Source organism: Corvus hawaiiensis, chromosome 4, assembly GCF_020740725.1.
Source record: "Corvus hawaiiensis isolate bCorHaw1 chromosome 4, bCorHaw1.pri.cur, whole genome shotgun sequence".
NCBI lineage: Eukaryota > Metazoa > Chordata > Aves > Passeriformes > Corvidae > Corvus > Corvus hawaiiensis.
Genome location: NC_063216.1, coordinates 30,117,540 through 30,140,535, shown reverse-complemented (window position 1 = coordinate 30,140,535; position 22,996 = coordinate 30,117,540). Strand labels below are relative to the sequence as shown.

Here is a 22,996-nt window from a genome sequence, read left to right as displayed (position 1 = left end):
GACAGGGAGAGGGTCGTCGGCTGCCACGCGGAGCTTCTCTGGGCGGAGAAAGGTTAGAGATAGAGTGGCTTTAGGGCGAAGGTTTATCTCGGCATCCCCCGGCGTTTTTCCGCTCGGGGGAAGCGCTCTGGCAGGAGCTGCCCTCACCCCGGCCAGGACCCGGGGGCGGGGCGGGGCGGTGCGGTGGTGAGGGCTCCGCGGGGCCGCAGTAGCAGCGCCAGGCGGGTATCGCCTCGCCATGGCCAAGCACCACCCGGACCTTATCTTCTGCCGCAAGCAGGCGGGCGTGGGTGAGTCCCGGGGGATGGGGGGATAGGGGGATGAGGATGGAGGAGTCCCCTGGCCCCATTTCCCGCCGCGGGGCGAGCGGGAGGCGCGCGCGCGTGTGTGGGCCCGTTACCGGCCGTTGGGCGCGCGCGCGGCCGTTAGGCCCGACGGAGGCGGGGAGGAGGAGCGGCGCGCGCCGCCCGCTTCTGTCCCCCTCCCTCTCTCTATTCCTCCCTCCCTCTCTCTCGCCCTCTTTTACTTTCCTTTTATTTTCCTGTTGTTTTGCTGCCCCGCCGTGCGTTACGGATCCAGCAGCATTTGGGAACATCTTTTTGGCTGTGAGATGAAAGTTATCTTCCGGCTTATCCCTGTAATACAGATAACGGGATTTATTCTTGTCGCATCTGGGTCAGTATTTGGGTCAAGTTTTAAAGAACTCTTGTACAAGATTAGAAGTTGAGGTACCCCTTCCAGGTTTTTGTCACTCCTTGTAAAAGCAAATTTAACAAATAACTTTCTGCAAAATCCATAAACACAAAACATTTAGCTGCACTGTCCATAGGAAATATCTTTTTAGAATAGTCAGTGCTTCTAACCATCTGTCTATGTTGAAAAGTCATGTCCTGACAAACCCCTTGTCTCTTCAGCCAAATCACTATTTAGTCTTTGTGAATGTGGACATCTAGTCTTTGAAACTCGATATTTACGGCATTTATCCAAATTCCTAAAATCATTGCTGTGAGTGTCCTAGACAAGTGACAAGACTTCTAAGATACATTTAACTACCCTCATGTTCTAAAGCAAAGAAGGTGTTTGGGCTGCTTTAAACAAACACTTGATTTTATTTCCACACCCCCCCCCCCCCCCCCCCCCCCCCCTTAAACCAGTCTAAAACTGTGCCAAGACTCATGTACAGCATTTCCTTCAGTCAGACACACTGGCTGTGTTTGAAGTGGAATAATGAATGTGTGTTTTCTTACTGCAGAGGGGTGTCATTGTGCATTCACAGTGCATCTTTGGTCTTGGTAAATATCTCCAGGAGGATATATATTGTTTATCATGAATGTTTGTGTTTATGCTCAAACTGTTTCTGTGGTTTAACCTTCAGGTTTTTTTAAGGACTGCTCATTACAGAAGATAATTATTTGACATTCAAGCTTGTAGTTACTTAGATTTTTCTCCTGCCTCAAATAATTTTTTTTCTTTATTTTTTTTCTTTCAGCAATTGGAAGACTCTGTGAAAAATGTAAGTATAGTGTCCACGTTTACTTGCTTGATAACATGGTTAGAGCATGCAGTTTAGATTTGAAGGTTGAAATCTATTTTTGCTTTAACCACAAACTTGATGTCACTCTGAGACCGGAACAATTACCTTAATGTTGCAAGTGTAACTCAAGGAATACTTAAAAAGTTGCAAGCTCAAACAGACTCTCACAGGAACGGAGTTCTAGAGTGAGTAGCTGCTGCCAGCATTTCCTGTGGCTGAGGCTACAGTAAGTACTTCTTTGGATACTTGTAATGTGTAATGCCAAAATCTCATCCTGATTATTTCAAAGCAGGGGGGAAAAAAAGCATTTTTGGATTCTGGCTTCGTCATATTGTGGGAAAGTATGATTCAGCATCTAGGAGAAGAAATGGAGGGCAAATGTCTAGAGTTAGAACAGGAAAAAAACCCCATGGAATCGAATGCTTAGCCGTGAAAGGGAAGAAAGAGTATGATCTGTTGTTAGATCCTTGTGATCTGTTGTTTGCTCTTGTAAGGGAACAGGACAAATGAAGTGAGTAGTTTGTGATTCAAAAATAGTGTGAAAATAAGTAAGGTGGGAGAAGGACAGTCTGAAGCAAGACAATCGTTTTCAAGAGCACCTGACAGTGAAACAAATTCCCATTGGTAGTAGCTGAGGGCTATCACACCAGAGATTTAAGAGCAGGTTAGGCAAGCTGTCTGTGGGAGTCAGGATTAAGTACCTTGGGAACTGGTAATGGGATATGAAGCCTTTCATCTGTAGGTCAGTGTTTTGGTTAAGGTCCAGCGCAGCAGAAGCTGTTCCTGGCATCTGATGGCTCCTTGCCTGTATGGTATGACTACTTGAATTTCACTCAGGTCCTTGTGAGAGAGCAAGAGCAACTTTTGTGAAATGGCCATTCATGGCAGTTTGCCCTTTCTTTGGCCTTCTCACAGATGAAGGATTAAAGGGACCACGAGTACAGTCTCTTATCTCTTTGAGGATAGTAACTCCAGACTTTTGTTGATGTGGCACTGTGGGAGAAGCTTACACTGCTGCTTCTGTGTAGGTAAGGACACTAGTCCTGTCAGTGTGGCTTTTTCTTTTTTAAGTGAAAAAGTCAGGAAAAGTTGTAGCATAAAAGTAGTGGTACAGTCTAAGCAAGTCTTGGCTAATCACAAAGAAGTAACTTTGGGTTTCTTCCCTGACTGTGAATGTATGACTAAATTAAAAAAAACCCCTCGAATATTGCAGGCCACGGCCCTTGTTCCTCTCAAGTCTGTGTGCAGTACAAAGTTATGCCCTGTGCCTGCAAGGCACATTTCTGCAGTTCAGCTGTATTGTCTTTGAGTGTACAGGCAAGTTCTTTGACTAGGAAGCTTTTCCTCTGACGTGGGGGGTGGCAAAAAGGACATTCTGTAACCAAAGGCTCTGCTGTGCTCGCAGGTGACGGCAAGTGCGTGATCTGCGACTCGTACGTGCGGCCCTGCACCCTGGTGCGCATCTGTGACGAGTGTAACTATGGCTCCTACCAGGGCCGCTGCGTCATCTGCGGGGGGCCCGGAGTGTCCGACGCCTACTACTGCAAGGAGTGCACCATCCAGGAAAAAGATGTATGTTGCCATCCCAGCTACATGGTAGCCGTGCTTACCTTTAAGGGCTTGGAGCTGCTGAAATTAGTGCTGGGACATGGGATGCTTGGCACTCGTTTGCAGTACCTCAAACCTTTCTTCCCGTTCTGATAGTTCCCTGTGTTTGCAAAGCATTTTGAGGAATTGTAACTCTCTTCCTTTTAAGGATCTGACTGTTTCACATGCTCACAGTTCATTTCCTTCACGCACTGCTTGTTACCACTTCAGGTTGTTATCTTACTACCTCTCCAGCCTAGGTTTCACCAGGGTCAGAAACATTGCAGACACTGTAAGGCAGGGGCAGGAGCAGCTCCTCACTAGAAGTCCATTATGAGCCACTGATTAAGAGCACATATGGTACTGTAAGGCCTGTGGAATCAAAACCTTTGTTTTCCTTTGAATAACAACATAAAGTTGGTCCTTAGTGTCCAGTGGCTCCACTGGTAATTGTGTTTCACAAGTTTGATGCTTGTATCATTTCAATGGGATACAATTTATATTTTCTTATTCTTTTCTGGAATGGTGTATATTGTAGATAACTCTTTCTGCTAATGTTTTTTGGTGTAATGGTCCCTTTTGTCTACAGTCAGAGCTATCATCTTTTTATAATGTTGTACTGAAAGATAGCCACTGCACATGTGAAATAAGGCAGCTGTTCACTCCTTGTAAGGCTTTTGTTAATAATCCAACACAACGAGTGCAGGAGATGAAGAACTGCAACAATGCATTAGAAAGACCTTACAGAAGAACAAGAACATGATGCTTACAGTTCTGCTATCCCAGAATATAGGTCTGGTAGCTATGAGAGTGTCTGTTAAAGGTTGCCCTGTGTTTTGCAAATATCATTTCCTGTGCACCCTAATGACTGTGAAGAACATGCTGAGAGAGTGGTTCAGAGCGATTTACAGGAGTGTCCTCAGCTGAGCGAGTTGCTGGTTTAATTCTCTCCAGTGCCTGTTTTCTCTAGAGGACTGCAGCCAAATCCAGGACAGGAGCAGGTCTTCATTTGAATTAAGTCATTACATCTAACAGGACCATAGTATTTCTGTTTCTAGATATGGATATAAGTGCTGTGATGGTGATGCTGCCTCCTACTTTAAAAATGCTTTGAGAAATAGTAGTTTTGTTCACATGCCTTTGGAATGAAGACACGTGGCTTTATAAGTCATGAGTAAAACAGGCTTGGTTTTATTTTTATCAATTCATATGGATTCCCAACAGGTGTTTATCATAACCTAAGATCACCTGTATCTTATCATGTCTGGTTCAGGTGTGAAATAGCCAGCTGCTCTGTCAGGGAGGACTGTAGAAAACATAGAGCTAGAGGAGAATAACAGGTCTAGAGTATTTTAACACCTGAGTGAAGGCTGCCGTGAGTGAAGAACGTTGCTCCATAGCAGAAAACTCAAATGTTACATATTCATGCAGATGTGAATTTGCAGATCTGAAACAGCAGATTTGACATGATTTGTTTCAGGATTGAAAAGTGCTGGCACAAGCGTAGGGAGCTCAGAAGGAGGAAAATTAAGTGTGCTGCTGCCTGTCACAATTATGGTGTCTGGTGCTGATGTGAACAAAAAAAAGAGATGGACAGAGCTCTGTACCTGAAGCTTTAACAGTCCAAGGTTTCAGCCACAGCACTTCCATCATCCTCAGAGAAAGACTGGAAAAGAAAGTGAAGCAAGAAAGCAAATGAAATGGAGGGCAGAGGTGGAATGCTATTGGGCACAAGGCAAAGGACCTGGTTACTCTTGGTTCATTTATTCTGGTGGAGGAAGGAATGAAGTATTGTTTCAGCCCACTTTGATCTGTGGGTGAGGGCCAGAATCCCACCTTTTCACCCAGGATGTGAGTTGCAAACAGTAATCTTTTCCTGGAGAAAGGAGCATGCTCATGAGCTGTGTCCTTAGGAGGAGGTGGAAGAATGAACAGAGCCCTGCAATAAGGCTGTCAGGATCTTAACAGACTCTATGGATCGTGGGAGGCAAGGCTTGAAAGAGTCCTACTATTGAGGTTCAAAATGAAATAAGGAGACAATAGCTAGAAATGGGTTGTGGCAGGTGTATGGGGGAGGGATGATTTCTGTTCCCCACCTCTCCTGTTATTCCTATCATGCAGATCCTCCCCACCAGATTCCATCTCTGGCACAGGAGCCAGGCAGCTTGGGTGCAGATTCTACAGCATCTGACATCTGCCCAGGGGCTTTCTAAATGTAATGCACTCAGGCTTGCACATCAGCCAAGGACACGTGTTCCTCTGCCTTCTGGGCCCCTCACAGCTGCTGTGGCCAGCCATAATGTTTTGCCCTAAAGAATTATGCAGATGCTGGGCTCAGGTGGCCCACGGGCAAATGTTCCCAGGTATACCAAGAGGTGCATTTCTGATTTGGTTTTGCAACCACACCTCTCAGGAGGGTCTCCCCTACTCCCCTTGCTTTTCTTGTGTTTTTTTCCTCACCATCTACTGGAATTCAGGTACAAGAACTTACCTGCGTAGCTGCTGTGAGTAGCTGACTGTACAGCCTCTGCAGTAATTGATCCAGGATGCAAGAAATCTGAGATTCAGTTCTGCTGTCACAGCTGAGAGGGGTTCTTAAACACAAGAATGGTTTGGTGGCATCTAGAGCAGCAAGATTCTTCTTGGCTAAAGAGGGGAAGGGTTATTCCTCTGGGCTCTATAAGTCCTGCATATCCTAATTTAGAAAGAATTCAGTCTTGAGGCACTGAGCATCCTTTTCATTAAATGGCTGATGTTATATGAGCTGTTTTCCATTTTGGCCCTGAGGGAGACCATGTCCTACAGTAATGCTGAAAAGATATCCATCCTCTTCTCTGTTCCAGTTCTCTTACTGGAGAGTAATTTGTCTGTACAGGTGTTTGAAATGTGTTGAGAATGGGATGAAGAGTGTGGGAACTGAGAACCTACTGAAACTATGATGTTGTTCTGTGTTTGCCCATTTTCTAACTTACATTTTCTCTTCTTACAGAGGGATGGTTGCCCTAAGATCGTCAACCTGGGCAGTTCCAAGACAGATCTTTTCTATGAAAGGAAAAAGTATGGCTTCAAGAAGAGGTGATCCTATTCGTACGTGGCTACCTCCTGTTGGGTTGGCAAGAGGGTCTTGGAACATCTCTGGACTTTACTCTTACTGAAAACTGGTTGATTATTTTTTTCTAAAGCAGTACAAATTCAGTAATATACTTGGGGTTGGAGAAATAACAGACTGAGTGGAGACTGAAACCTGATCAGAACCAATGATGAGAGAGGGCAAATGAAGATTACTGTCTCTTGCCTTTGCAGAAGCTCTGCTAGCAGTTGCCCCATCTCTCTAGGCAAAGCAGAGTGGGCAAGCACTTCCATGTAGAGGAGACCAGCTCAGTAAAAATGGCAAGTGTGTTTCTAGTGTGGAGAAACGCACTAGAGGTGTTACAGCTTGAGGTTTTTCTTACTGGGCCTCCTCTCAATTGTTTGAAATTGCCCCATCCATTAGTGTTGAAGAACAGAGCATCAATCTGCTCCCGTCCTCCCTTCCTCCAGTATATTTCCATGCTGCCCTGTTTTGTAAGGAGCCTGCTCATGGCTGGTGCCTTCCTAGGGAGAGCACAGCTATTCCATGTTTTCTTTGACAGATTAATCCAAGGCCATTTCTTGTAACCATTCCTGTAGGATGCATACCAATAAAACTTTTTCTTTTGGGTTTTTATTTTTTGTAAAACAAGAATTTCTCTTTGGTTCATTCTGTGCCTAGCCTCTCTGGAGCTTTCTGGGGACACGAAGGATTAGCCCAGCTAGCACTTCACAATGGGTTATCTGGTTTCTGACAGTGTCTGCTTATGGCCACGTGACCTTGCTGCAAGGAGCTTCAGGGAACGGCTATTGCTTTTGTCTGCCTGTGATCCCAGCCACTGATCATTTTGTCCCGTAGCATGAGGATCGCTGAGCTTGTAACCCTTACCCTGGCTAATACGGCTGTGGATGTTGTTTCACCGTGCAAACATCCAATCCCTTTCTAAAACCTACTAAGCTATTTGACTTGCTATCCTGTTCTTGTGAATAAGTTAAAGCCTTCCCTGCTGTAATGGGAAACCAACTATTGTGTTCTAGGCTATTGGCCGTGTGCGTGCTGGAAACCAGAGGCTGCTTGTTTGTCAAATACCAGTACAGGCTAAAAGCAGTCTGTTGGCTCAGCAAAGATCTGGGAACAGGCGCCTTTGTGCAGAGGCGGAACTGAGTTCCCCACGGGTGTGTACACTCCTCAGATGGTTAAATCAGGGTCCTGGCTCAGTGTGTGTGCCCTGTAGTCCTTCAAGCGCTTGTAGTCTGAGCAGAGCGTGTGCTACACTAACATGGCTGTCTTTGTGCAGTCTTGGGGTGCAGAGCCCCAAGACCTTTTTTTGTTTTGTGCCCCTTCCAGGATTTCAGCTATTTCTTTGAGCCTAGTACCAATTCCTCTAACTACTCTTTGGCTTAAATGCCTCTTCTACCTGCTGCAACCATTTGGATAAAAGTGGAAAGCACACAAGTTGTGATTATCCTCCCCTCAAAAGTAATTTTTCCCCTGTTGCAGCTGGCTTTATCTATCACTGGCCCTACAGCTATCTCAGCTGCTCCTCCCTCTCCTGCCCCCAGCTATTAATTCTGTCAGGTTTCTTTTCCAGGCTTTTTGCAGTATCTGAGAGTATGTTTTCTTCCCTGCACCATGGTTCCCCTACACAGCTTCTGGTGGATGCCATTTGCCAAGGTGTTCAGAGCAATCTAGCTCATTGGTTACAGCAAACCTGTTCTCCCAAAGCAGTTCAATGGGAATAAGCAACTGCCTCTGTAGACCCAGAAGCCCATGTCAGACCTGTTACCAGCCATTTTAAATGCTGTATTTCTTGAAAAGCAGGCCATGACATGCAGATTTTTTGTACCTGGAACTTTATCACTTCAACCAGAATTTATCACTTACCCTCAGTCAGGCTGCCCAAATTATCAAACTAGGAATGCAGAAAGTTTGTACGTATTTTTTTTCTTTCCTGGAAATTTGGAAGATGACAAAAGTTTTTCAGTGAAGGTAGAGGGAAATAAAGTAAGGAATTATTTTTTACCTCAGAACTAATACCCCCTGGTGAGCTAATTTTAGAGCACCCCTTGTTCCTAATCATTTAGCAGGATCAGCCAGGCAGGGCTTGCTGTAGAGGTACGAGTGTCCCCATCCCTTCCCCCATCCCCAAAAATGGCTGAGCATACTCACTTTCTTGGCACTCTTGATGCCCTCACGCTGACTGCTGGACATACCAGTCTGGATTCTGAGAGTTAAGCTGCCATTTCTAGTTGTTCTGAGTCACTGGGCAGGTGGAGAGAGGGAGGGACAGGCTTTTTCCCCTTTGCCTTGTTTGCTCAGACAGCTCCAGGGAGCATGCCAAATGCTGCTGGTGCTCAGATCAGTTCAGTGCCACTGCCTTTCTGGTACTTTCAGAGCATGGACAGAACATTGCCCTGAAGCTGCTAATTCAGACAAGGGTAATGGACACATTTTTGTAGCCCAGAAAAATAACTCTTTGCTTGCCTGGCAATGATTTCTATGTACCAGTAGATGATACCTAGGCAGGGCCTTTAGAAAACTGCAGTATTTTTCACCTAAATGGATTTTAAAGTACTTGTCCAGGAGAAGGAGATTGCCTTGCAGTACTGGAGACCAGAGCATGTGCTAAAAGGGCAAGTTTCCCCACAGGGGGGGAATGAGACAAGACACGTCCTGCTGCTGTGTGCAGGCCAAGCTTTGGAAGGACTTCATCGGTCTGTGGAGTCCTGTGCAGCCAGATTCAGGGGCGCCCTGGCTGCCAGCTGCAAAGTACTTGTGTGGCAACAGCAGGGACGGGTGGGAGAGACAGGGACAGCTTTGTCAACGTGGCAGCTGAACCCCCATGGTGCTGTCTTCAAATCCTAATGCATGGAGCTAAATGTGTCTTCCTGCCATTACTTTCCTAGGTAGTGGGGGTTTTTTTATTAAAGTGTTGCATAACAAATTTTTTAAAAACCCTTTAATTTCAAATATTTACATTGAAGGAGAGAACATGGGACCTTTTGGCCTGTTAAGAAATTGGCCTCTGTTGCCAGTACTAACAAGGCATTACTGTGTTCTGAAATGTAGGTGTTCCCTGTTACACACCCCTTCAGACCAACTGCCAGCCACAGCTGAGCTCAGCAAATAGCTCTGTAACATACCTCCAGTCCCTTGAACCACCTAGACCTTGTCTTGACAAAGCCCTTGAGCCCCAAGCATTACTTTTCTTTAAAAAAAGACAAAACAAAAAGGTAGATGAAGGCCTGGAATCTGCCTGTGAGCTTTTCCCGTGGGAGCTGCACGGACAAAATCTCGCTTCTGAAACCTTATCTGCACAGGAGCTGTTATTTTCTCATTACAGACATCAGCTGGAGATGTTTGCCTTTTTCAATAGCAGGAAAGAATTTTTCATTTGCTTGGGGTTGTCATGTGAATTGAATGTACAGAGGATTCAGGGTATGGCGATATTAATTATGCCCAATTATAACCTGACTCCCCTTCCTTGGCATTAAATAACCCGACCAAACGAGCTCTGTCCCAGTGGCTTGGCAATTGCTCCCGTCCCCATGCACATGTGACACGGTAGCTCTGCTTTGACATAAGAGCCAAATGGCTGAGAATGCAGGAGCAGATACTGTGACAGAATTCCTCTGCCTGCGTGTGTACAAGGGCAACGCCATAATTAAAGGAGCACAATCAAGGCACAGGTATTTTAAAGAGCCCTAATATGTGACATCCTCTTAGTAACACCTTATTAAAACAATAATAGAATTTTAGAAATGTAATTGCCTTTTTTTGCTTAATGATGCTAAAAATAGCTCAGTCGTTTTAACTTCCTGATCTCTGGCTGACAGCATGGTTTTTTTTCCAGCAAAGCAAGGGAATAATTGAAAAAAAAAAAAGCTGTTCATTTGTAACTAAATTCCTTTTAAAATAGGAGTGACGAAAATAAGGCTGCTCATAATAGCTCTCATAAATCTTCCACTTCTCTTTCCCCTTCCCCTGCAGGAAAAAAAACAACTTCAAAAGTTGTTGTTTTTTTTTCTTTAATCAGTGGGAAAATGAGCAAAGGTGGCTGCTGTGTCTGGGAAGGAACATTAATAGATTTCTTAACACATGGTGTTGGCTGGCCTCAAAGAAATGCTCTTCCGTGGCAAAGGCAGTACCTGAGCTAAAGTGTTCCTGAATGAGGGAGGACAAACCAAACCCAGAAGGAGGCTGAGGACTGTTGTGGAAATGGAGCAAGAGATGAACTTTGTATCTTTGCACTTGAGAGATGGTTACCAGGCCAGCTACCCCTGCTGCAACAGAGACTGCGGTAATGCTTGTGTCAGCACTGAGGAAGATGTAGGACATGTGGCTGGGAGAGCCTGGAAACACCATTCTTGGTGTCCCTTCCACTAGTTTGGACTGTCACTTGGGTCAAAAGCTGCTTTATGTGTGGACAGCAAGCAGCCTTTGCAAGTGGTGTGTGTGCAAGATGGTGTGACCTTGGACTGTAAAATACAGGGCCTGGGGATGCCTGTCGGCATTTTCTTCATTTTCCTGGAACTAGTAATGGGTATGCTTTGAAATAAAGGGTGTGGATCTGTGTGTGCGCTGGGTGAGAGTGCCTTCAGCTTGCCAGTGGGCGGTGCAGCTCAGCCTTTGGCAATGGAGGTGCCGCCATCGGCCCCTGGCCCCAGGGATGGCCGTCACCACGGTTGTCCTTCCCCAGGGCAGCCTGTAACCCCGAACCGTGCCCGAACCCGCGAAGGTTCCGCGGTGCGGGAGCACCCGGGACGGAGTAGGCCGCGGCCGCCCCGGTGCCTACATCTCCCGGCAGTCCCCGGGCCGCGCCCGGCACCGCCCGCCGCGCACACCCCTTTCTGCTCACTGGCTGAGGCAGCGCACCAATCCGAAGGCGCCGCCGGGCCCGGCCAGCCAATGGGAAGGCTGTTGCTAACACGCCGCAGTTATTTTTAGCACGGCCGGCCCTCGCGCACCTTGCGGGTTTCTCGTCTCCGCCGCGGCGGGGCCCGGCCCAGCTCTGTTAAAGGCGGAGGCACACAGGCGTGCTGAGACGAAATAGTCCGGGGGGCGGGGAGCTCGTGCCGGGGGCGGGGTCTCCGTCCCGGTCTCGGGGTCGCGGGGATGGCCGTGCCCTCCCCGCAGTGACACCAGCGCGCCCGGTTTGGCCTTGCCCCGTTGTTTCCCGGGGAGATGCGCTCGTAGCCCCCCGGGCTCCCCACCCTCATCGGGGACCCGGGGGACCGAGGCGTTTGCAACGATGGAGGGAGCCGGGATTTCTCGTGGGCACGTCGCCCCGAGCTGCTCCGCTCTAGCAGGGCGGGGGGCTCCACCACGGGGGTTTTTCCAGACGTGACTGGGGCATGCAGGGAATTGACCCTGCGGGAGTCCCGGGGCCGGCCTTGCCACCGAGCTGGGGCTTGACAGTACTCGTGGTGCGCGGGGGCGGGGACCACGCCGGCCGGTCTCGGCCCTGCCCGCTCCGTTCGATTCCCCCCCACCTCCCGTCGCCTCAGGCTACGCCGCTTGGGGAAATCCTCAGGTCAATCCCCTCTAAGGCCGCGGCCCCCTCCTTTCCCTTGCGCTCGGATGCGGGATACTCCCGGTGCCGGGGGGGCAGCAGAGAGGGCTCCGCCGGCCCGACCCCCCCGCCCCATCCCGGGGCGCTGCGGACGGCGACGGGAGGGGGAAGTAGTCCCGGCCCGCCCCCCGCGGCCGCATCACGCGGGGCGGGAGCGGATCCGTGCGCCGAGAGGTTGCTAAGGGTGAAAGTTTGCCGTGAGTTGGCTCACTCGGGGCCAGGGCGCGGGCGGCTTTGGGGACACGGCAGCGGCATCCACACCACAGCACCAGGCCCGCCCCGCGCCGCCGGGGACAAGGGAGGGAGGGGACGGACGAGACGGGGCAGAGCAGAGACCCGCCGGCAGCGCCCACGGCCCCCGCGACAGCCGCCAGCAGCCGCCGGCCCTGGAGCCGAGGACGAAGTAAGTGGGGCTGGGGGTGCTTCCCTCCCCCACACCCCTTCTCGGGCTGGGGCCCCCCCAGCGCGCGTCCTCTCTGTGCGCTCGGTCTGAGGGGGCTCATCGTTCCCCTCCCCGCCAGGAGCAGCGATTTGCCCGTCCGTGGAGCCACTGTGTGGCTGTGGCCTCGGGGGGGATTAATGGGGCTTCAGGGGAGAAGAATGGGGGTGAAAGTCATTGGATCGGGGACGCTTTGCAGTGCCCCAGTTCACCATTTCATTCCCTTCAGCCCAGTTTGAGGGGCGGGGGGGACTGGAGCGGGATGCGGCTCAGCCCCAGCCCTAGCAGCCCCAAAAAAGGCAGGCTGGGTCCGAGGGCGGCGGCGGGCACCCTGGGCTCCCGGGGAAGGGGGATGTCGCCAGGGTGTTCCCCTTCGTGCACGATGAGCTCCGTGGGGGAGAAGCCCGGCGACAACAAAGGCGCTGTCGGGGCTGGGCTGGGCTGCCCCCCTCCCCCGGACACCCCGATCTGCGGTGCCCCGCTGGGCGTGCGGGGCCAGGAGCTCGCCCTTGTTGACATGTCCGCATCCATCCGACCGCTCTGTTGGGAACCTTGTTTGCGACCTCGCGTGCCCCACTGGGGCGAAGGGGACAAGCAGCGAGGGGCGAGGGAGACAGACAGAAGGATACTGGACTTGCGGCCTCCCGGGCTCCGACCCGCAGCCGTGGCGGGGCAGCAGCTGCGGGGTGGGACGCGCCCGCCCATCCCTGCCGAGACGGAGGGAGGAGAAGGGTAGAAGGGGGCGGCTGCCCGGCGGTCCCGGGCCGCGGGGCGTGTTCCCGGCCGTGGGCAGCGCCGGGAAGGGCGGGCGGGCCCTAGCGCGCATGTGCCGTGGAAAATTTTGTGCCCTGCCCCGCTGGGGGACGCGCCGGGCCGGGCGCGGGGCGCGCCGGGAGCTGCAGTCCGGGGAGAAGTAGGTCGCGGGGCAGGGAGGGGGGGTGAGGACTACAGCTCCCGGCGTGCCGGGGCTGGCCGGGCAGCGGGGATGGCCGCACTAGCGGGGATGGAGGGGGTGACAGGGTTCGTCCCCGCGGGGCCGTTCGTCTGGCGGGGGGAAGCCTCTCCGCCGGCGTTTAGGGGGGTGCTGGGAAGGGCGCTCTCGTTCCAGACGGGTGTGTCCGGCTGTGGGACCGCGGGCTGTCTGTTCAAGTCCCGAGGCGGTGGCCAGCCCGTTCCGGGGGCCAGGCCTCCTTCGGGATCTCAAAGGGGGATACCGGCAAGGTCACCCACCGTGTTGGTGTAGCCAGGAGGAGAGGGAATCGTTCCTGTATTGCTTCTTCTCTGTTGCAAGTGATGGTCTGGCCTCTCCCCTTCAGCATACCGATAAACGGGGAATCTGAGGGGGCTCCTTTGTTCCCTGCTAGCACCTCGAGGCTGTACAGTAAGCCTTTACTTTGAAAATGCTGGTCTTTATGGAAGCCTGCTCAGAATACCTCTTACAATTGATATTCGGTAGTTTCTTCTCTCAGAGCCATGCTGCTTCAGCTGGTTTTCGGTGAGGTTTGGGTTTTAAAATTTTTTTTTTAATTACTTTATCACTTTCTAGTGCAGTAGAAAGAAATTGAGAGGCGCCTACTGGAGCATATCTTGCCATATCAACAACCTGAGGAGCCAGTGACTTTATTTTGTGCCTCCTGCAGGTATCAGTTGTATGCCACTACCTTGGCAGCTTTGGTGTTATTAGGCTAATTAACTTACCTTTTTCATAAACAAGGTACAGAATATTCTCTTTTTAGGAAAACAAGAGAAAAGAATAAAGGAGACGATGATGTATAATTGTACATTCTCATTGATTTCTGCAAAAAGTTGATGAGGATCTGGACTCCTCAATGTATATTGAGACATTTGTGTTGCCGATAGGGTGTTAACAAATTTTGGCCACTCTTTCTTTCCCAGTCTTTTATATCTGATTTCTTACTAGATTTTTGATCTGGATTAGAATTTATCACAAGATTAAAAGACTTACAAACTGTCTGTTCTCTTCGTGCTTAACTTGCTGGGATCCCAAGGTGTCCTCTTTTCGAATGTCTCAAAGCCAAAGTCGTTAGAGAGCTCCGTGTAATCCTCCCTTGAGGTAGTATAGTCCATACAAACTCTTGTTAGGGTTTAGGTATGCTCTTTAGGGGTTTGCTTCATACTTCATTTCTGTGGAAAAGGCTCTGTCTCTGCGCTAAGACTTTTGCTTTCTGAAAATGGCTTCTCCTTACTGTTTGTAGAAAAAACTGTGGTTCCTTATTTCTTTGGTGTTCATCTGTTCTTACTTGGACTTGGTCAGGTTGCAGTGACCTACCAAAGTTTGTTACGTTACAGTAATTCCTTGAAGTAGGTTTTTAAGGCAAGACTTCTTTTTCATTCCCTTGTTCCTGCGTGGTTTTATGTTGCTGAATCAAACCCAAAGGGGGTTCCTTTTAGAACTGGCCTCCCTGTTGGCAGATTTGGGATGTGGGATCTGTTTCTTGTTACCATCATCCTAAAGCTAAGCCTGTGTGAACTCGGAGTAGTACAGAAAAAGCATAGAATCTGCATCCCTTTTTTGTAGTAAAGCTTCAAAATACTTGAGGGCTTCTTTAAAAATTATTCAGTCCTTCCTGTCCACTAAACTAGACCAAGCAAACAAGTCTGGTCAGTTTTTTAATTCCTCCTGACTTAGGCCAGCATGGATACCTGGTTGTGCTGCTGGGATTTTTCAGGAGAATGCTGACAGTGTATGTTTGTACTCCATCCCCACCCCCAAATAATTGTCACACATCATAAACATTGGCTTAAGTGCTGTGCAAGAACATCCCTAAAGCCCATTTTAGGAAGACGGTTGAACACAGTGTATCTCTTTGAGCAAGGTGAGAGCAGCTGAAGACACAGCGGCCTCTGACTAAGCTGCCAATTAAAAACTGGATATTCTTCTTTCCTCTGGAGAGGCGTGGAGGCTACTGGAAGTGTGCTTCCTCTTAAAATATCTGTGGGATTCATCTTCTTTGGATGAGTGACAGAGTGTAGTGCTGACATACCTGGTTTGGTTTGGGTTTTTTTTTGTACCCAGACAAACATTGTTTGCAAATCTGTGTGTAATGGAAGAGTTGAGTGTTGTGGTTTTGCATTGTGCTTTTGTGGGTTCTCTCCATTTTGGAGACTTCCTTACAAGGCAGAGAGAGAGGAGGGGAGGATTACTTCAATCTTTGGCAAGCAATTTCAGTTTTTATTAAGTAGGTACCTGATCCTGGCAGAGCTCATCTTCCCTCTGTGCAGGGATAAGCGATGTGAACTGTATTGGACAGGTTGTTGGCACGTGCGTATTTTGTGATCCTATGCGCATTTCCTGTCCCATTCTTCCCCCCCCCCGAATTAAACTGAGATTTTATGCTTGTAGCTAGGCAGAGTCTCAACTGCGTACACTTAATAAGATATGTGCCTGCCAGTCAAGGGGATAGTAAACATGGGCTGGCAGCTGGTGCCTCGGCCCCCTCCCTCGCTCCTTCTCATCCCTTTTGCGCTTGTGCCAGCAGGACGTGGCACCCGGCACAACCACCCAGCCTCCCAGAGGAGAGGCTGGCCCTGCTGTCCTGAGCACGAGCAGATCTCTCCGCACAAAGCTGCTGAGCGAGTCACGAGGTTGTTCAGGTGCTGCGCTTGTGCTCTGGAGAGGCTGGTGCAGGTGAGGCGTGCTGGAAGCAGCTGGGTGCCAGGGCAGGAGAGTCGTGTTAGATGTGCTGACAGAGCTCTGCCAGAGCAGACAGTGGCCTGCCTGGTTACAGCAGCAGTGCTTGGCAGCGAGGTGAGCGTGATGTACGTACTTGTGTGCAGGTAGTGGCTACACCCTTATTTCTTCTGAAAGAGGAGCAGGGAGACTCCTCCCTACTGGCATCCCTCTGTTTTGAAGACCAGTAGATTTGTGGTGACTCTCCTAGAGAGCATTACTTCTTGTTAGTATTTGTGCAAACTGCTCATTTTGCTTTGTTCATGAAAAGGCACAGTTGTTTATCTCAACAGGTGGAGAGCTGTTGTCTTCTCTAGTCTTCATCCATCCTTTTCTCTCTTTCCCTAGGTCTCTTTGGAGTCAAAACTTGTCTATGTTTCTGTCATTTTGTTACTTTTAATACACTGCCCTGACTTGCTTGCTGCGAAGAGAGTATGCATCTGGAGATCAAAGTTGCTCTTAACTTCATCATCTCATACCTGTACAACAAGCTTCCTCGGAGGCGGGCAGACCTGTTTGGTGAGGAGCTAGAGCGCCTGCTGAAGAAGAAATATGAGGGTCACTGGTACCCAGAGAAACCTCTGAAGGGATCTGGCTATCGCTGTGTTCATATAGGGGAGACGGTGGATCCAGTGGTGGAGCTGGCGGCCAAGCGGAGCGGGCTGGCTGTGGAGGATGTACGTGCCAATGTGCCAGAAGAGCTGAGTGTCTGGATTGATCCTTTTGAGGTTTCCTACCAGATCGGTGAGAAGGGCTCTGTTAAGGTTCTCTACCTAGATGACAGTGAGGGCTGCAGTGCCACAGAGCTGGACAAAGAAATCAAGAGCAGCTTCAACCCTGATGCCCAGGTATTTGTCCCTATCGGCAGCCATGACAACTCGCTGTCCAACTCTCCGTCCCCCTCCTTTGGCCAGTCACCCAGCCCCACCTTCATCCCTCGCTCTGCACAGCCCATCACTTTCACCACTGCCACCTTTGCTGCCACCAAGTTCGGCTCAACCAAGATGAAGAAGGGTGGAGGAGCTGGAGGAGGGGGCAGTGGAGCAGGGGCTGTGCAGCAACCGAGAATGGTCAGGTCTCCCACCACCAACCTGCTGAAGCACAAGGGCCTCTCCCTGTCTATGCACTCTCTGAACTTCGTCGGGAGCGCTGGGAGCCAAGCCCCGCAGTCACAGCTCTCCCCCAATGCCAAGGAGTTCGTTTACAGTGGCGGCTCACCAGGAGCCAGCAGTCTCTTCTTCGATGGTGTTGCCAGTGAGAGCCAGGCCAGCAGCATCCCGCCAGCATCGCAGTTCAACGCCAGCACAGGTGGTACCTTTGATATGGCTCAGGTCTTCAGTGGCAGCACCAATAGCCTCTTTCTGGAGAAGTCTCCCTTCGTGGAAGGACTCAGCTACAACCTGAATGCCATGCAGTATCCTAGCCAGTCGTTCCAGCCCGTCGTCCTGGCCAACTGAAAACAAAGGAAGGAGAGTATTTTGGGGCAGGGAGGGAGGGGGGGAAACAAGAACAAAACAAACAAACAAGAGGGAGAGAAAAGAAAAATAGAAATATACAGAAAATATTAAAACCTTACAAATATAGGTTCTTGGGAAAAGAGAGAGCTCAGTGTTGTTGCGCTGTGCTGGTAACGCTCCTGAAGCACTGAATTGTTTTTTAACTCAGTACCTGTGCTTTTTTCCTACTCACTTTTTTACTCCTTAAAATGAGTCTTGGGCTTTTTTTTGGTTTGTGTTCCCATTTCTCCCACCCCAGCCCAAGACTGGTGCAACTGTAGGTCACAATGCTCCTGATTCCCTGCACCACCCCTTGCCCCACGCTGGACACAGGGCCCTTCCACCTGGGGGTAGGGATGTCATCTTCATACCACTGTGCTGGAGGAGGGACTAGAAGAGGATGAGTCAGTGTTGGTGGAGACAAACACACTCTTGTTGCGTGCTAGCCAGAATGGGTGGGTGAGCCTGCTTTTTCTGTTACAGCTCTGCACGTAGACAAAGAGCATCTCCTGTGCCCACGGGTGCAGACCATTGTGCTGTTGTGGCTCCAGCCCAAGCTGGCATCAGCTGTTCTGTCTGTGTACTGAAAAGCACTAACTCTTCTCCTTGACCATCTTCCAGCACGTCACAGGGCAGAGTATTACTGTGAAATGGCTTCTTCCCGCTCCCTTCCTCATCTGCACTTCCAGCTCTGGCTACAGGGGGACAGTGCTTTGAGCTTAGTGGCTCTGGTTATTGGACCTTTCTGTACCTGAGCGAGAGGGCCTTTTTGTGCTCTCTCAGGGCTGCCCAGTCAGTCTGGGTGACAGCCCCTGTGGTGTAGAAACACCACCTGCCTGTCCCTGTGGCTTGGGGGAGGTGGCACTGAACCAGCTGGACTCGGATCCTGCCCCCACTCCCCAGATGTTCTCCCCAGCAGCAGGGGCCAGCATCCACTTGAGGTGGCCCCTGAGGTCAGAGTTCTCATTATGTGCTGTGAATTCATCTTCTTGTCTCAGAGAAGAAATTCCTTCCTTTTTAGTTAGTGAGGCAGCACAACTTTTCAGGAAGATAGGGTGATGTTGTTGAAGCTGCTGTCTTGAGTGGTAGCATAAGGGTTTGTGCTTTCAGCTGGGTATGCACCTGACTAAATCCCTTGCTTTGCCTTTCTGGAGAAGCTTGAGGAGGGGGCTGATCCAGTGCGAAAAGGAAGCACCTGTCATAAATTCCGCATTCCATCCAGATCACATCAGCATGGACAGTGGCAAGCTTAGGGCAGAGTAGAGCTGGGTGCTCCAAAGGCAAGTGGTCATCTCAGCCTGTGAATGTATGGTGCCCCTTCACAGCAGGGCTGGGATCTGGGACTCTTCAGCTTTCCCCAGGATGATGTGCTGCAGTCAGGCAGTAGTGGCTTTTCAGCTTGATTGCTTCTGTGTTGAGGACTCCAGAACCCACCTTCCAAGAAAGCCAAAGGAGGGCAGTTTCATGCCCAGGAAGGGTGGAGGCTTTTTAGGTGGAAAGAGAGGTCTCCTTGGAGGCTGCTATGTGAGCATGAAAGTGTGCAAAGGGGAGAGACATGGAGATGATGAAACTCCAGTCTTTGAAGTTCTCAGTTTAAATGAAAAATAAGCTTTTTTGCTGCTTCCTGAACTTGAGGTTTGGTTTTCTTTTAATGTTGCTTCTTGGAGCACAGTCTGAAATCCGCTCCTCCTGTGCTCGTGGAACCAATGTGCTCTTTCAAGAAATCTCAGTTTCAGGTGAGATGAGCTTGACCATGTGCTTTTCCTGCTCCCTTCCCTGAGATGGAGGCACTCCAGCCCTTTTGTAGTTGTGTTGCTAGTGAGCATTTGCAGAAGGTAACGGGCTGTCGGAGGGAGACTGCCTCTGCCCAGAGCTCTCCAAGGAGTTTCCAGCGCACCCCTCCTCTCGATGGGTGATGGGGAACGCGGTCCTGACCTTGTGCCTAGCATGGGTTCCCAGGCAGGCTGCTTGCTATCGAGCTATGACCAACGCAGCAGGTGGGTGAGGAGACCAGAGCCCAGCCAGTTTCCCCAGAGCTGGTGCCCACAGCCTCAACCCTGCAGGTTTCCAGACTAGGACAACTTGATGAGGAATGGCCCAGCTGTTGTGTTTCCCTTTTTTCTTTCCTTTGAACCTGCCGCTTAACGGATGCTACCACTGCCATGGAGTCCTTCTCCCCAGCAGGGTGCTGCTGGGTGCTACCCCACATGCTACACTGGACTCTGAGGGCTGCTCAGCCCCTGATAGCAGGACCTGGTCCAGTTGCCCCCCCACTGTCCCCACATCTGACAAAGCCACCTGTGAGCTGCTGCCATGAGACAGCATGCTCTCCTCCAGCACAGGGAGGGAGGGAGGGAAGAAGTGGGGATGTCCCCCGTCCACCTGCTTAAGTGTGTGAAGCTTTGATGCTGCTTTGCCCTGCCACACGTATTCTACCTGCTTTAAAAATAGTGGTGTGAGTGGAAGGAGGAAAAGAAGAGGGACCAACCTCTTTGCATCTTAAAAGGAAAAAAGTGTGCTTCAGAAATGTTCCTCCAGCATCAGGCAGCAATGGAAACTAATGGCCTTTTCAGGTCTTTTCTAGTCTTGGATGTAGGCGTTCAGCTTCAATTTTATTTTTTAAAAACCTGCACTAATTTACCTGGTTTCTTAGGAAGAGAAGAGAGAAGATTTTTTTTTTTAACTTTTATTTTTTATGAGTTTATGTTCTTTTTGTTGATGTCCGTTTGTATTGAATAATTTGCTACATTTGTAAAATGTAAGAGGTATATATAATATATGTATATTTCTAACGTAAAAAAATGTAATTTTTTTCTTTTCAAGATTTTTTCTTAAAAAGAGGAGAGAAAAAAATATTTTTTCAGGAAAAAACTTTAAAAAAAAAAAGAAGTGGTGAAGATTCCTTTCTCCCCACTCAGCCTCCCTTTCCTCCCGCCCCTCTCCAAGGAGTGAATCTACAGTTGCCTTGTGGGAGAGGAGTGAAAGAGGACAGAAGTCTGTATGTCTCCGAGTGGAGGGTTTCTGTGTGTGCTCTGCTTGGGGTTTTTTTTGGAGAAGAGGACTACTGAAAGGGGGGAACCAGGGGGTTGCTGTCTTTTTCTTTTTTTTTTCCTTCTTTTTTTTTTTTCTTTAGCGAAGGAGGAATACAATCAGAGTTTTGTATTCAGAATGTTGTGCAATATTTTGGAACGGGATATTGGTGTGTCTAGAGATTTAGTTAAAAACAAACAAAAAACCCCACAAAAAGGTTGATCAAATCTGTACAGTTTCTATTGTTCCAGATTTTTTTAAGTTTGTATTAAAAGCATGATATAATAATCATTTGTTGTGTGGTGTGTGCCCAGTGCAGAGAGAACACCTCGGATGTGCCTGGTTTTGGGTAAGGAGGGATGCAGCCACCTTCGGATGAACTGGTGCTCAGTGTCAGCCTTGCAGGCAGGGTCCTGGTTTCACAGCATTAGGAATAGCTCAGTGATGCCCAGGATTGTGCAACAGGGCCAGGACAGCTGTCTCAGTGACCTCTTCTGCTGCCAAGAATAGCAGTACATAGGAAAAATTGGCGATGTGCCTGGCTATCCCTGGTCCTGCCATGATTCAGCTCCCTGGAGAGGGGGGAGAGCTGGCTCTCCTCCCTGGGGAAGAGGAGGGAGCGGGATGCCTTTGGTGCATGGTGCTTTGGGGGCCTTCAGTCAAGCAGCAGAGTTCCTAAAATACCCAAATTCTGTGGCAGCTCGCTAGGACCATCACCGATGAGGCCGGGTTAGAAGCCCTCTGGTGTCACTTCATGGGGTAGATGAAGCTCCCCTATGCAGTGCTTCCTGCAGAGGTGCTGGTTTTGCGTTGGTTTCTTTCTCCTCTGCACAAACCAGTTTGTGTTTATCCTGAGGTGGCTGGGGTGCTTGCTAAGCTAAGGGAGCATCGAGGTACATGTGCAGGCTCTGTCCTCCCTGCTGTGAATGTTCATCCAAGGTGACTTCCTATAATGGGGTGGGCTTGAGGCTGGATATGAGAACATGCAGCAATGATAGTGGTTTGATTTTGTTTTTCTTTCTAACCTCTCAATTGCAATCAGAATTTCTGTTTAAGAGAGCAGCTCCTTTTTAAGAAAAGGAGATAAGATGGCTGAGGAAGGTGCTGAAGTGCCTGTCATGCCCCACAGGTGCCGATGTCTGTGTGACCCAGATTCCCCAGCCTCACCACACTCCTCCTGCTCCAAAGGGTGCCTCACAAGTTCCCCATGCTGCTTCCTTAAAAAGCTGTTGAAGGGAGCTGCTCTGAATGTCCTTGAGGAAACCAAACAAGGAACTGGAGCTGACTCCCACTAGCATCCTTACCCATGCCCTCTCAGCCCCTCTAGCCTGAATTTCTTCCTGCAAGAGCTCGCTGTGCCCTTGGTTTTGTGAGCCCCAGGAGCTGGGCTGCTGCTCGTGCCTGCTGTGCGCCGCGTGACTGTCACACTCCACCAGGCAACAAAACTATTTTTTCCCCTTTGTGTCTCAAACCCCTTGTAATCATTTATCTAAAGCATGCACAAACGCTTGCCCTTAGACATGTTTTTGGAAATGGAAGATCGAGGGTGACTATATGCCTTCCTGATCCTTGCCCTGCATTTGCTTAGCTGTGACACAGGGAGGTATGGAGCCTTTCCCTTTTTGGGCACAGGTACGGCCTGGAGTTGGTTTACAGCTGATAGCTGCACAGCCTGGGCAGGGATTAGGGAAGAGGTTTAGTATAGCCTTGTTCCTCAAGGGATATTTGTCACTGTGCTGTCTCAGGGAGCAAGAAGAGTGTAGGGAGCTGAACCCCACATAGTGCAGTGCGCAGGGAGAGGCTCTGCCTTCCATCAGCCTTCAGAGGGGAGCTGCAGGAGCCCTGTATTGGGCCACTGTGGGGTAGTGCCTGGGTGTGGGAGCATTTGCCAGATGTTTGGACAGTGACCGAGTCGGCCCCGGAGTAGTGTGCTCCAGCCAAGCTTGGCAACAAGATGGGACTTGTCTCCTGAAACCTCCAAAGCTATGGGCGTGGGGGTGTTGTTTAGACACTTGTCATAGGGGACTCCGTTATTAAGAAGGAAACTTGCAACTTGAGTTATGGAGAAGGCGGGCTCCTGCCTGAAAGGAGACAGCTCGGGTAGAAAATGCCACACTTCAGCCTTGGGCTTTTCAGTCTGTGACAGCAGCAGCAGTTTCTGACTCGAATCGGGCTGTTTGGGGAATAGGAAGGGGCTTGTGCCCAGAGGAAAGCCTTATGCAAGCATGAAAAGGTCCAGCGAAATAGCCTGAGTTTAGCTCAGCAGGAGAGGATCTCCTGCTACCCTAGAGCCTCCTGGAGATTTGGGATTACTGGGATTGAATAACACATGGCATGGGCGCTGCCAACAGCGGGTGCCTCCCCGTGTCCCAGCACATGCTAGGACTGAGAGGTGGAAAAACACCACTAGTGGGGGGGGGCCAGGACCCGCTGAGTCCTTGGCATCCATGAGGCGTTTTCCTGCCAGTGCCACCTGCTCCATGCTCACATGGCTGCAGCCGCAGCACTGCCCATGGCCCCAGCGGGTGTGAGGGGCAAGGTTGATGCCACAGTTGCAAAGGGACAGACAGGTCTTTC

At 49.9% G+C, this 22,996-nt stretch overlaps 2 protein-coding genes across 3 annotated transcripts; both read left to right on the top strand.

Moving 5' to 3' along the window:
* Positions 1-151: 151 nt before the first annotated feature.
* PHF5A (PHD finger protein 5A) lies at positions 152-6,827 on the top strand. The gene is made up of 4 exons (XM_048300473.1): positions 152-290; positions 1,490-1,513; positions 2,940-3,106; positions 6,111-6,827. Exons 1-4 carry the CDS (start codon positions 239-241, stop codon positions 6,198-6,200), a joined length of 333 nt encoding a protein of 110 aa, XP_048156430.1. The 5' UTR covers positions 152-238; the 3' UTR covers positions 6,201-6,827.
* A 5,082-nt stretch (positions 6,828-11,909) lies between these two features.
* On the top strand, positions 11,910-20,707 carry TOB2 (transducer of ERBB2, 2). Of its 2 annotated transcripts, none has more exons than XM_048301642.1 (2): positions 11,910-12,166; positions 16,242-20,707. In XM_048301642.1, exon 2 carries the CDS (start codon positions 16,328-16,330, stop codon positions 17,348-17,350), a length of 1,023 nt encoding a protein of 340 aa, XP_048157599.1. In that variant the 5' UTR covers positions 11,910-12,166; positions 16,242-16,327; the 3' UTR covers positions 17,351-20,707. The 2 variants fall into 2 exon arrangements, with proteins under 2 accessions (XP_048157599.1, XP_048157600.1); XM_048301643.1 differs by lacking the exon at positions 11,910-12,166 and adding an exon at positions 15,590-15,971.
* Positions 20,708-22,996: the final 2,289 nt, after the last annotated feature.

Excerpts from the sequence above, each read along its gene's own strand:
- TOB2 (XM_048301642.1), top strand. The coding sequence starts at position 16,328 with ATGCATCTGGAGATCAAAGTTGCTCTTAACTTCATCATCTCATACCTG.
- PHF5A (XM_048300473.1), top strand. The coding sequence starts at position 239 with ATGGCCAAGCACCACCCGGACCTTATCTTCTGCCGCAAGCAGGCGGGC. Across the intron at positions 1,514-2,939 it reads TGGAAGACTCTGTGAAAAAT|GTGACGGCAAGTGCGTGATC; the intron begins GTAAGTATAGTG and ends CTGTGCTCGCAG. Across the intron at positions 3,107-6,110 it reads GCACCATCCAGGAAAAAGAT|AGGGATGGTTGCCCTAAGAT; the intron begins GTATGTTGCCAT and ends CTCTTCTTACAG.